Below are 14,121 nucleotides of genomic sequence, written 5' to 3'. Positions count from 1 at the left end.
GTAGAGTTAGTAAAGAAGTGTACAAGCCCTCTATGTACCTGCCTATACATGTAATCTGGAAAAGAGGCATATAGTTATTTCTGTGGCATTCCATACATATAAAATGTGGCACGCTCTATTGACTTTATTCAATAGAACTAAAGAAAATACAAATATTGTGACTGCGTTATGGTGGCAAAAAAACCTGCCACATTACCAACACTTGAAACTGGCTGCAGGGTGACGTCTCATATATATTGTTCATTACCTAGCGGGATGATTTTACACAGGGTGTAAAAACACAAAAATGAAACAAACATTAAAGTAATTTTTTTATTGCCTTGTGATACATTTTATTTATAGAACATTTAATGTTGCATTTAAGCTACAAGTATAGTGCTAGATTATATTTAAGATTTTGTACCCTTACCCTTTAATCATCATAAGCTATTGGTATTGTTTAGTGTATGAAAAATTAAAACCAATGCAGTAACCAAATGGCTTTAATATCCAAGTGTTCTGTAGTGAAGTGCACGGGCAACAACATCATCAGAATAGTCTTTTCCAGTTGTGTATGTGTCAGCATTTTGCAAATTCTTAACATTTCCGGGACCACAGTTATATGCAGCAATAGCCCCTGTAACAAAAAAGTGAAAATATGTGCAACTTTTCACATTGATGTCCATTACATATCTTTACAGAGTCTCTGTGTTATTCACATAGTTACTGCGGTTTGTGGTCACTCCCAAAATATTATCACAGCTATTGTATTTTGCATGTGTTTATGACAATCCCCCATAACATCAATCTAATCTATAAGGGCTCATTCATTGAAGTGAATGGGAAGTGTTCGGCAGCCTGCCATAGCGCCGGCGTGTACGGCTGTGATACACACCCGGCGTTACTCCGTTTGAATGAGCCCTAAAACTACATCTCAGCTCCATTCCACTATGGGGATAATGTAAAAGGAATTTTTTTTATGCCATATCGTTTCCGCCACAAAAAAAACGCTCCATTTTAGCAATTTGGGGCCCCGGCCTTAGGCTGGTATTACACAGAAGGTTTGGGGACAATTATTTGGTAAAGGTTGATAGTATTCCTCTTTTTGGTATCCACCACTGTGTTAGGATGGAATTTAACAAGTAGTTTTTAACCCAGTTCTTTAAACCTAGTACTCCATGCACACAACTGTTTTTTTTTTTTTTTTTGTTTTTTTTTTAACCGGACACAAAGTCCTGCATGTCCGACTTTGTGTCCGGTTAGAAAAAAAACGTTTCGCCACGGAAACCAGAAGGGCGGACACTTTGCAAACCCATTCAAATGAATAGGTTTGAAAACTGACTGCTGGTTTCCGTCTCCTGTCCAGTTTCTCGGGTAGAAGAATGGATTACTACCAGAGTTGAGCGAACACTGTTCGGAACAGCCGTTCCGAACAGCACGCTCACATAGAAATGAATGGAAGCGGCCGGCACGCAGGGGGTTAAGCGGCCGGCCGCAGGCAAAGTCTGTGTACCAGGTGCTTCCATTCATTTCTATCGGAGCGTGCTGTTCGGATCGGCTGATCCAAACAGTGTTCACTCATCTCTAATTACTACCCGTGTGTCATCCTTGATTTTGTCTGACCCATTTATTTGAGTGAACTGATCGAGCCGCAAATACATACAAGAGTAGGACCTGCTCCATATTTTGTGGCTCCTTTCTACAGCCGAGACACTCATCTGTTAAAACTATGGATGTGTGCATGGTGCCATAGAAATGAATGGGTCCTTACTTTTATCCACAATTGCAAACCTGCAATTGAGAATAAAAACTACCATTGTGTGCATGGAGTAGAAGTCTTTCTGTACGCTCCATAATGTTTTGATGTCTGGATTTTTTTTTAACAAAAAAGTAAAGAGGAATTTAAAAATGTTAGACCTGGTTGATGAAATACAGTTTTGGCATCGCAAAATATACCACAAAACCATATGTTAAATACATACATCTTTTCTGATTTGTCATCTGTGGTTTCTTATGACAAATAATAAAGGTTGTACATGGTATCTTAGGCGTATGTTCAGAGATTGGTACTATATGGTACGGTGTAGCTATGGCACCAAAATTATATGTTTAATAAATAAGGTTTCTTTTTTTGTCTTAGGGTGCATTCATACAATGTAACATGCAGCGTGATCTGGCACGTATACGGCGTGTCAGAGTTTGAACGCCGTAAAAGCTCCCATTGATTTCAATGGGAGTTAGGATCATATACGCCACGCAAAATCACGGCCGCAAAATAACGCGGCATATACGATCCTAACTCCCATTGAAATCAATGGGAGCTTTTACGGCGTGCAAACTCTGACACGCCGTATACGTGCCAGATCACGCTGCATGTTACATTGTGTGAATGCATCCTTAGATTACAAAAAACTATATTAGGAAATCTTCCTTGAGTTGCTTCTTTGGCAAAATCACATCTATGCACTATATAAACTTTTATTCAGTTTTAAATTACATTGGTTTTCTCATTGCTATTGAGTCAATAGAAACAGATTAATTAGCTTAAAAAAAAACAAGAACAGGAAAAAAAAAATAAGAAAAATTAAAAAAAAAATTTATACAAAACAAAAATTCTTTGTGCTTAGAGTGACAGGTCCTATTGAATGACATAGGAACATAGTTGGACCCAACAGAACAATCTCATCTAATTTACAGTGCAATGTCAGCTGCATGAGGTCCAGACGTTGTGGATATATTATGGACACCAAAATATAGCAGTATTTCAGCCATATGAAATCAGCTTCATGGAGGTTTCCCACGTAACATTTTTCCTGACTGAAATGGTATTGGGAAATTTAGTACACCGCTTACCTTTTAGCCACATTTCTTTTGAAGCAGAAGGAAATTTCTTCCGTATTGAATTCCACATTGAAATAAGAATATTTGTTGCTTGGGTAACATGTTTTATCCCATTCCAGGGTTTCTCAATTTTGTGATACCTTTGGTCAACCTAGCAAAACACGAAGACCCTTGCATTAAAATCAACAAAATGCTTATTCAACACTGGTTTGGGAGCAGCATTAAGAGAGCATTTACATATGTCTGCCATTAGTTTTAGTTTCCCTCTGGCAGCACAGCTTTTTTTGCTACAAATTTTACGTTGGTTTTTTTTTTTTTAGCCAAAGACAGGAGTGTATTGAGCAGAAGGTAAAAGTATAAGTACATCCTATATTTCTTCCTGTATATTTCCCATTCAAAATCTGCAACATAAAAAGCTGCATTTCTGCGACATGGAGGCTGAGCCTAAATGGAAACTACCACCTCTTCCAAGCATGACCAACTTATCACCACTGTGTTACAAAGCATATAAACATCATACCTTTGTCATGTATGTCAGTTTTGTTGATTTGGAGAAAAACAAGAATTATGAAGAATTATGCAAATGAGACAGTTTGTACACTGGGGCCAGGCCTTGGAACACTGCTCTTTCCTCTCAGACCTCTACCATCTCTTGCCTGCACCACTCCATGCAGTGGGAGATGGTCCTCTCCATTAGCCATGCTACTTTAGCAGCAAAAGCAAAGCTCCCAGGGCTGAAGGCCCGCCCCCAGTGCACCAATTGCCTCATTTCCAGGGGCGTAACTACTGAGATAGCAGCGGTAGCAGCTGCCACAGGGCCTGGGACATTAGGGGTCCAGCGACAGCCGCTACCGCTGTGTTTTTTTGTTTTTTTTTTTCTTAACAGGCTGTTACTGGCTTGTTTTTCTACTAAAGTGACATACAAATCAAAGGTACATTGTTTAGCTCTGCAATGACGTAGTCCCAAATGGATATGCTTGAGGATGGAGGTAGACCCCTTTAACAGAATTGCCAATTTTTGCTATTCACAAATAATGTTTTTCATACTTTTTTTGGTTTGGGAATTTTTACCATTTTGTACCAATAGCTTATATGTAGGCCTATGTATCTCTATGTTTACAGACTACAAAGACCAAAAAATGGTCCCAGGTATGCCACTACTGGGTGCCTAGTTAGTATCATAATAGTAAGCATAAATTGTATCTATAACATGATCAGATTACTTAACCCACATGGTGAATCATGCTTAACTTTGATTGTAATATTTTTGTAAGAAATAAAATAATTTAAAAATTATTGTGTTAAACCCAAAATACCTGTATTGTCTTTATAAAGTTTAAAGCAAGGTGAACATCTGACATAACTCCTCCCCCCCCTGACCCAACCCCCCCACCCACACAGCGCGCACAAACTGCATTCCTACATACACTATTATGCCCCATAGTGGCCCCTACACAGAATATTATGCCCAAGGTGGCCCCTACACAAAGTAATATGCACCGTAGTGGACCCTGCAAAAAGTATTATTCACCAGAGTGGCTCCTGCACAAAGTATTAGGCCCCATAGTGGCCCCTGTGCAAAGTATTATGCCCCATAGTGGCCCCTGTGCAAAGTATTATGCCCCATAGCTGCCTCTGCACAAATTAATATGTGCCATAGTGGCCCCTGTACATAGTATTATGCCCCATAGTGGTCCCTGTGCAAAGTATTATGCCCCAAAGTGGGCCCTGTGCAAAGTATTATGCCCCATAGTGGCTCCTGTACACAGTATTATGCCCCATAGCTGCCTCTGCAAAAAGTAATATGCCCCATAGTGGCTCCTGTGTGCCCCTGTACACAGTATTATGCCCCATAGTGGTCCCTGTGCAAAGTATTATGCCTCATAGTGGCCCCTGCACAAAGTATTATGCCCCATAGTGGCTCCTGTGTGCCCCTGTTCACACTATTATTCCACATAGTAGCCCCTGTGCAAAGTATTATGCCCCATAGTGGCCCTTGTACTTAGTATTATTCCCCATAGTGGACCACCCATGAACTATTATATTCTGGGGTCTTTTCATCTCTCTGCTCACACTCTCTGTGTACCCCTCACTTCTCCACTCTTCCCTGCAATGAAATAATAGGTGATAAATGACTCCCACATCTGAGGTTACATGCTGCTGTGATGTTTCATTTGCAAGCTCATTTCCCCCCTTCTTTGGGCAGCAAACACAGAGAGTGAGAGCAAACAGGAGTGTCATGGTTAATGTAGTTTGTTCAAAGATTCACTGCGTGTAAATAACCATGATACAAGGAGTCTCAAGCAAAATAAAGCCAAGAAAAGGCTGCATAAGGAGACAGTGAGTATTTAGCATTGCAGTGGATTAATTTGCATTTTAGGAAGCTGAATAACCTCTTCAAGGGTAAGTTCACACTGAGATTTTTGGTCCGGAACCTGAGGCCGCCTCAGGTTCCGGACCAAAAAACAGGTAGCCACGACTGAATGATGGTGCACTGCACTGGCATCCAGTTGTGCACTCCACTCCGGATTAGGCTCAATGAATGGGCCTAATCGGGAGGAGGGAGCTTCTTCAGGCCGAATCGCAAAGCGAATCGGCCTGAAGAATGAGCATCTCGCTTCTTTTTCCAGGAACCAGAACAAACCGGCTACTGGAATAAAGAACTAACCAGCTCCCATTGATTTCAATGGGAGCCATCTTTTTGGTCAGGATTTTGATGCGGATACAGCCTTAAAATCCTGACCAAAAAACTCAGGCTGAACTTACCCTCTAAAGTTAATAAAGCTGATTAATTGTGATGAATATTGACTAATCTGTTCAGACTACAACTCCTAATGAAGCTGTGCTAAAAAGCAACTAAAATGCAAGATATGAAAAAAAATAAATTGCATGTTACTATGCCCTTTAGGCCACTTTCACACTGTTAAAATGTGGACATTATTTTGCATCAGCATTTGTAAAGATATCAGGAGTGGATTAAAAAAACAAGACATGTACATTTTTTGTATTATACCATATAAAGCAAAAAAAAAAAAAAAAAAAAATGTAAAAAAAATTGAACCACAGTGTTTTAAAACACTGTGAGCAATATATAGCAGCTCACCCACCAATTCAGAGAGAACTAAAAGTTCCAGGTGTAATTTGCAGAGGGGGTAAACTGATACAAATGTAGAATATAAATCATATAATGATCAGACATGGTGGTATGCCTTATGTGCACATGAACATAACGGCTTATTTTGAAAGTCAGATAAAAGCGTTTAATACTATCTCACTTTTCACCTAAAGTGACAAAAAAACTTCAAAGAATATAAAACAGGAATATTACCTGCATAATACCATAAGCATTGTGATTGTCCCCCCAACCATCTTTCAGAGCACTTCCACCACGTGATTCACGGGATGCTATTGCAGCAATGACCGCTGCATCCATCCCCGTACTTCGGGCCACTGACTGAAATATAGGCTTATATTTATTAATTCTGCTCAGGTCATTTGCAGCCATTTTTTTGGAAGCTTCTACACCTGCACAAAAATAAGGTAAGAGTCATGGTTACACCTTTGTCAAAGTGTCTTGTAATCTTGAATATATATACCTATTACTTGTGACAAGTAGGTTAACCTGAATATATACACAGGAATGTAATACAGAAGGCACAGAAGGGCGTATCCAGTTTCTATGATCCCAATGTTATGGAGTCTCGTATGTTTTTTGTGTGTTGGAAAGCCATTTTCTTGCAACACTCAGAAATTATTTAAACTATGTTAACCATTTCCTGGACAAATATAAAACTAATCTAGATCAGGTTGGATTTTCTGCTAAATCTGATCAAGTTTTCAGTGATTTTTCAGTGAGTGGGACAATATTTGTTTCATGAAGATTCAGTGTTCTGTTATGTATGTCTGTTCTATACAAATATACTGTAATATAAAACAGAGATCTGTAGCAGTGAATGGGCTTAGAAAGTGATGTATTCACATCAGTGCAGGTCAGTACTTCTCCATAATATGTTGTATGAACTGGTGATGCTTCCAAGGGCTCATTCACACGGGGCAAGAGGGGGCAGATTGTGACGCCAAATCCACCTCAGAACCCGCCCCCTCACAATAGAGGTCTATGTAGACTGCTAGCTTCCTTTTTTCCGTGAGCGGTATGTTCCAGCTCATGGAAAAAAGAAGCGTGCTGTCCTTTCTTCCGGCGGATTCCGCGGCTGATTCAGCCCTGGCGTCCGCCTCACGACAGCACCATCCAGACTAGGCCCATTCATTTGGGCCTACTACGGAGCGGGAAGCCGCGACTTTCAGAAGCTGTGACTGTCGCGGCAGGAGCATTTTGGTCCTATTCTGACTTTAACACATCAAAATACACATCAAAATACACGTGTAAAATGTCATTGAAGTCAATGGGAGTCTTATTTTTACAGGTGTATTCTTTACACGTGTACTTTACCAAAATACACGCACGTTTACTCCGTGTGAACTACCCCTTAGGGTTCATTCGGCTTCCCTAATCAGAATCAGGACCAAAATACACGGTCCCATGCCCTGTGTGAACGGGGCCTAAGTGTACAAGAGCTATTGAGCAAACTCTCCACTACATTCTGTGTGCAGTCTATGGCAGACATCATAGCAGCTAGTCTGCACCCACAAGCTCAGGGAGAACTGAAATTAGAGACATTCTGAAAAGAGGAAAATTGCGGAATATATGCTGATATAATATAATATATAATGACCAGAATTAGTTTTATATCTAATGTGCATAAGATAGGAATTTTTCCTGATTTCTGACTCCCATCTTCCAAACCCCATAACTTTTTTATTTTTCCGGTCACATAGTCATATGGGCCTTTTAAAGTTTGCAGGAAAATTGTTCTTCATGACAGTACCATTTACTATTCTATACAATGTACTGGGAAGCTGGAGAAAATTCAGAGTGGGGTGGAACTAGAAGAAAAGTGAATTTGTGCGACTTTCTTACAGGCTTCGTTTTTTACAGCATTCACTCTGTAGCCAAAATGACATATCATCTGTATTCTATGTTTCAGTACAATTGCTGGGATACTAAATTTATATAGTTTTATTTACATTTTAATCCATTAATAAAAATACAAAAAAAAAAATTATATAGGGCATCTTTTTTTCAGGGTCAGCTGTACTGTTTAGATTTACTATTTTGGCAAATGTCTATTGTGTTGATCAGTTTTACTCAATTTTTTTTATCATAGGTGACAACATAAAAACAGCAGTTTGCCCCTTTTATTTTTTTTCCTGTTATGGCATTCACTGTACAGTAGAGATGAGCGAACAGCTGATCTGAACAGCACGCTCCCATAGAAATGAATGGAAGCCCCTGGCACGTACGCTTTGCTAGCGGCCGGTCGCTTAACCCCCTGCGTGCCGGCCGCTTCCATTCATTTCTATGGGAGCGTGCTGTTCGGAACGGCTGTTCCGAACAGTGTTCACTCATCTCTACTGTACAGCAAATACATTTTTAGACGTTTCTACACCAGGCATTTTCAGACACAGATGTGCATAAAGTGTCTGCCCCGGGGTTTCCATCCTAAACCCCGAGAAAACTGGACAGAGGACAGCTTCCTGGTGGTCAGCTTTTAATCCAATTCATTTGAATGGGTTTTTAAAGGTAAGCTCCGATGTTCGTATGCAGTCTCTCCGCCTGGAGACTGGTATTTTTGCACAGACACAAAGTCGTACATACAGGACTTTGTGTCCCTGCAAAACAAAATGGTTTACAGGTGGAGAGGCTGCATATGGACACCGGAGGTTACCTTTAAAAACCCATTCCAATGAATTTGTTTTAAAGCCGACCGCTGGTAAGCTATTCCCTGTCCAGTTTCTGTGGGGCTTAGGACAGAATTCCCGGGGCGGACAGTGGTGGTAGTGTGAATGCCCCCTTATGCAATGCTTTGAAATGCTAACGCATGGCAAAATATCAGCATTTGTATCACAGGCGGCAAAAAGCAACCTGTCATACAAGCTAACGCCAGACAAGCCTGGTAGCCTTCAATAGATGCTGGCTTTGGATTTCACTCCTGCCGGGGCAATCCTTGTCAAAATGGCGGCACCCAGCCCCCACCATGGGAGCCTTAATACCTGAAAGCATTAGCGTCGAGTATCTGCTGTGTAATTCTAAGTGGCCACCATATTTAAATTCCTGGAATCTGTAGTAATAGTACCTTGGGAAGAGGTTAAGAACCACCTACACAGCTTTTATTTTAATCACTTCACACCTCACATATGATGTTGGTTTGTGATGGGCCATAGTGAGTTAACCCCTTCCAAACATATGTTGTGATCGTACAGCGCATTTCAGGTCTTTAAAAATGGCACCGAATCAGAAGCAGAGCAGGTACCATAACCGCCAAGTCTGCGCTGTTTTACTTTTTTGTATCCCTCCTGTTCACTCAATGCCAAACCCCACCAGCGACAAGGACTGTATGGTGAAGTAGGGAGCTGACATCTCTCTACTTCACCATTGTATTATATATGTACTATATCTGTGTCCTGGCAATGCAGATACATTTGAAGTTGGGGCATGTTGCCTGGGGTAGCACCCAAGATCTGTCCCCCAATCAGTGCCCCAACCAACTGTGCTGTATGGTGTTCTTTAGCGACTAGTGCAATGTTTAGCCGCAATATTATTTGGTGTGGTTATTTATTTTAGGTGCACAGGAGTTTATCATGTTGTACTCCTCATGTTAATGCCTGAAAAGTCATCTTGGGAAGTTATCTGGTAAACATAATGCATTGCAAACTTATTTCCAATTTAGTGAACCATATCTGCGTACATAGCAGTAAAGTAACAAATACATAACTTACCATGTGCTGATCATGACTTACAGCTTGCATAGTCCAGAGTGACATTTACAATTCTACAGACCCCAAGCATTTCTTTCTAGAGTAGTTTCTGCACAGAATATTTTGAGAATCTGTGATATGATACATTTCCGTATTATACAACGCAATATTTGGAAGAAAAATGCTCCCACTGAATTAACAAAGCTCAGTAAGATGCCAGGGGTATGTTTGATGGTAAACTTGTTGACTGTTTCTATTGATAACTTTTAGAACTGTGAATGCAGCTCTGGGACATAATACAACTGTGACTCAGGAATACTATTATACAATGTATTTAAAAGTTTAACTATTTTTCTATTTCCATATCAAACTATAAAATGGCACCCAGTGGTGAATATATTCTTTCAGCACTTACCAGTACATGGTAATCTGTCCTGTTGAGCTGTTCTACAGCTTGCACCCTTTGTGTGAATCTTACCAATGTCACCATAGTTTCCAGATGCAACTACATTGCCTGAGAAATAAAACATTGAGGGACACTTCAATTTAAGCTGAATTACATGACCACCTATTTTATTTTATTTCTAATGTGAGTAAATAAAGAAAACTAAAGGTGAATAAAATGATATACTGGAACTGTTTATTTACATGACAGTGAAAAACAATGATATGACAGATCTATGAAGGATTCATGAAAATGGGTGCCCCACAAATGAACATGTTTCAGTTCCTTATCATTTTCAAGCTCTCTACCTGCTGTCAGTGAATGGAACCCTCCTTATAATTATTTAGATGGTTGGAAACCTATCCTTAGCATTTCCAAGTGACACAGGTAACTTAGGGGGAATTCACATTTACGCCTGGTGTCCGGTGTGTGCATTCCGACGGGTTTCTGTCTTGAGCTCCGGAAAAACTGGGCAGGGGACGGAAACCTGGCGGTCAGCTATAGAACCTATTCACTTGAATGGGTTTGTAAAGGTGACCGCCTGGATCCGCCTGCGGCCTGTCCATGGGGAAACAGTTTTTTTTAGCCAGACACCAAGTCAACATGCAGGACATGGTGTCCAGCTAAAAAAACAGGTTTCCCCGCAGACAGGCCGCAGGCGGACACAGGCGGTCACCTTTAAAGTGAATGGGTTTTGAAGCTGACCGCCGGGTTTCCGTCCCCTGTCTAGTTTCACCGGGGCTGAAGACAGAAACCTGGCGGAATGCGCACACCGGGTGCAAGTGTGAATAAAGCATTATTCAAAAACACATACACTTTAATGGGCTTGTTTGGGCCACAAAAAGACTAAGGGTAAGTTCACACTATCCTTAGTTTGCAACTAACTATGGCAATGGTTTTGGAAACTGCAACGTGTCTGCTGCATGTATTTTTTTACAATATGTGAAAGGGATTCACTAGAATCCCATTCACTTTGCAGCGACTGTAAAATGCTTTTTTTTTTTTTTTTTTTTTTTTTGTGCTGTTTATGCCAAGCCCAAACTCATCGTTTACACCACATGGGGCCCCAGCTGAAAAGCTGCTCTTTCAAAAATGCATGTAAAATTTTTGCTGTGAAATCGCAAGTGGTTTACCAATAGATTTAATAAGAGACTAAGAAATGCATTGGAAAATGCAGCAAAAAATGTAACTGAAAAAATGCAGTTAAAAACACAGTAGATAAAAGTAATGCATTTTTTAGCTGCACTTTGCCAAGTTGGACAAAACCATGTATGTCCAAAGAAATCAAAGGGATATCTGTAAACATCCATTTAAATCACTGGGACTCAGTGCAGTGCTGAGTACATGAACAAAACACAGCTGTGAATAATAGGTGTCTGAATACGCTTATTTGCGAGTAAAGAAAACACATTTTCAGCCTCTGGAAGTGAACACTACAAAGTTGCCGACTTTGTTGTTTTAAAATTAAGATGTATTCGCATGAAATTGTAGAACTAGCTATATACAAAAAAATCTCACCATCAACATACACAACAACACTGCCTGATCGGGGGCTATCTGGCATTGCCCATTGTGAACAATCGTTTACAGGGTTTTCTTTCAAAAGGATCTAAATTCTAATGTGTTAAGGCTGGGTCCAGGCATGGCAGATTTCTAGCTCAGTTTCTGCACCACAAACAGCAGCAACGTACAGTACAATACAGGTAAATTGGGTTATTAAAATCCCATTCACATGTATTAAAAAATCTCTGAAATAAAGTGAGGCTGGGTTCACACCAGCATTTTAAATCTGTTTGGTAATTCCGTTCCCCTTTCCAGCAGATCCCTTTATAGTCTATGGGGTCTGTGGGTTTCCACGGGTAAACTTTTTTTTTTTTAAGTGTTCTTAGAAGAAGAAAAAACGGGAGGCACTCACTGACTTGGAGATCTTTCTTTAAAAATGTATCCTCTATTTGAAAGCGAAGATAAAACAATACCGGGAGGGAGGAATGACATGCAAGGTGTGGGCAACAGCCGTTTCGTGCCGACACAGGCCCTTTCTCAAACCAAGTTTTTAAAGAAAAATCTTCAAGTAAGTGAGTGCCCCCAATCTTTTCTTCTTCTAAAAATATGATATTTCGTCTTATTTGGGATGTAGAGCACCGCCCAAGAAGATATTTTTGACCATATCCATATATCTTACACAACCGCAGGGTGTGCATTGTCAATTTCATTCTAGCGATAGTGCCACTTTTTTTCGGACTTCTTTGTTTATGCACTGTATTTTTTTAAGTGGATTAGGTTTCTGTTAAGGGGTTCCCCAAGTGGACACCCGCAAACGGAAACCCAAAAGCAGATGTGAACCTAGCCTCAGACCATGCTACAGATTTCAAAGTCTTCAAAATGCTCATTGTGTTCTACAAATGCCATACTTTTATACCACAAATGCATGTGGATTTTGTCACAGATGTGTTTGCATGCAACCTTGGAATATTTTCACACTCAGCTAAATTTTCACACAACTTTCTGCAACTTTTCCAAAATCAGAACGTTGCACATCGTAGTACAAAATTTGCTATGTGTATAAAACCTCTAATTTGCTAATTGTTTACTAAAATATTAATAATATAACCCAGTATAATTGGTTTTTATGTACTTACCAGTAAACACAGAAAGGATGAGGACAATGTAAAATTTCATGTTTCTTTCAATGAAATCTCTAGAAAAATAGATTATCAATGATTATTACATATCAATGACAAGTATTAATGCTGGTGACATAGGGGACTGTGCCATACCTACCTTATACCCATCTATATATCTGGTATACTGCATTTCTTGAGGGTGTTTTATAGCAGGATTTGAGAGGAGGGCAGTCATAGGAGGTGCTACAGAGTTGAAAGAAGAGTCACATAAATATGAAAATGTCAAATGAATTACGAAACAGTGTTTCAACATTCTGGAAAGTTCATTACATGATCCTTGGTAAATATATTTAAATAGTTCCGTGACTCTTGGAAATGATGTACAAGATATTCCATGTTCACTGTAAAATTTATTACAGATCAAACTGATTAGTAATCCAGTTTGTCCATATAAAAAAATGAAATGGTGACTCGCCGCTAAATATACAGGTATAATAACTTGTTGAAGAAAACACATGTCCTTGTACCCATAAACTTTCTTTAAACAGTATGAGTTTCCAAATAGTCCAGTGTTATACTCCTCATGGAGCCATCATGGATTCCAGCCCCAGTACTGCTGTCCATTGTCTCCCTGTGTTATGTAACATGACATGAGGTGGGAAACCATCTGGGCTCAGGCTCATTGTGAGACCCATGCGAGCAGCACAGTTGTGTTTTCTACATTTTGAGGGGGAAGTCTGTGGCTAAAACCTATAGTGAGGCATTGTTATACAGTGTTAGGGAACCCCGGGACGGAACACAAGAGACAGTGAGCCCTAAGCTGACGCCCCCAACTGTCCTTTCCTATTGCCAGGCCCTATCCTACGTAATAGGCGGCAACCACGAAGACATTCCCTCCCTGTATATGTGAAACACAAAACGGAGACAAGATGGACAACAACAAAGAGAGGTCAGCTAGCCAAGGGTCAGTAACAGTCGAGCGATGCAGTGCCAAATCGGAGTCCAAAGAATAGTCAGTGAGGAAAGCCAAAGGTCAAGGATAATAGTGTAAGCAAAAACAGGGACAGTAAAGAGCAAGTATGTAAGGCAATAGAAAGCACTGGTGTGAATGGGAACCAAGGCTAAATAGGGAGGAAGAACCCGCCCATGGAGTTGACAGGAAGGCAGGCTGTCAATCACAGGACAAGGCCAGATTAACCATTAGAGGAGCAGAGAAAACTGAAGGTGAAGGAGATGGGTGTGGTGGAAAATCAATTACCAAGGTGAAAGAACAGGGCAGTGTTCAGACAGTGCAGGAAGACACCAACGGAATAAATCACAACCGAACACATCTCCTGCGCAGCAGCATGCAGCCGGATGATGACGCCAATGCCCGGATGGGCAAAGATGTTACAGGCGTGTTGCTAGAATTTATGA

The 14,121-nt window shown here is 40.4% G+C and overlaps 1 protein-coding gene across 1 annotated transcript; it reads right to left on the bottom strand.

Moving 5' to 3' along the window:
* Positions 1-482: 482 nt before the first annotated feature.
* On the bottom strand, positions 483-12,760 carry LOC142193804 (lysozyme g-like). The gene is made up of 5 exons (XM_075262808.1): positions 12,721-12,760; positions 10,052-10,150; positions 6,149-6,345; positions 2,833-2,971; positions 483-616 (listed from the first exon to the last, which is right to left on the bottom strand). Exons 1-5 carry the CDS (start codon positions 12,758-12,760, stop codon positions 483-485), a joined length of 609 nt encoding a protein of 202 aa, XP_075118909.1.
* Positions 12,761-14,121: the final 1,361 nt, after the last annotated feature.

This window comes from Leptodactylus fuscus, chromosome 2 (assembly GCF_031893055.1).
Source record: "Leptodactylus fuscus isolate aLepFus1 chromosome 2, aLepFus1.hap2, whole genome shotgun sequence".
Classification (NCBI taxonomy): domain Eukaryota; kingdom Metazoa; phylum Chordata; class Amphibia; order Anura; family Leptodactylidae; genus Leptodactylus; species Leptodactylus fuscus.
This window is presented reverse-complemented; position numbering and strand designations above follow the sequence as displayed.

Excerpts from the sequence above, each read along its gene's own strand:
- LOC142193804 (XM_075262808.1), bottom strand. The coding sequence starts at position 12,760 with ATGAAATTTTACATTGTCCTCATCCTTTCTGTGTTTACTG. Across the intron at positions 2,972-6,148 it reads ATGCTTATGGTATTATGCAG|GTTGACCAAAGGTATCACAA; the intron begins GTAATATTCCTG and ends GTGTTTTGCTAG. Across the intron at positions 617-2,832 it reads AAAAGAAATGTGGCTAAAAG|GGGCTATTGCTGCATATAAC; the intron begins GTAAGCGGTGTA and ends TTTTTGTTACAG.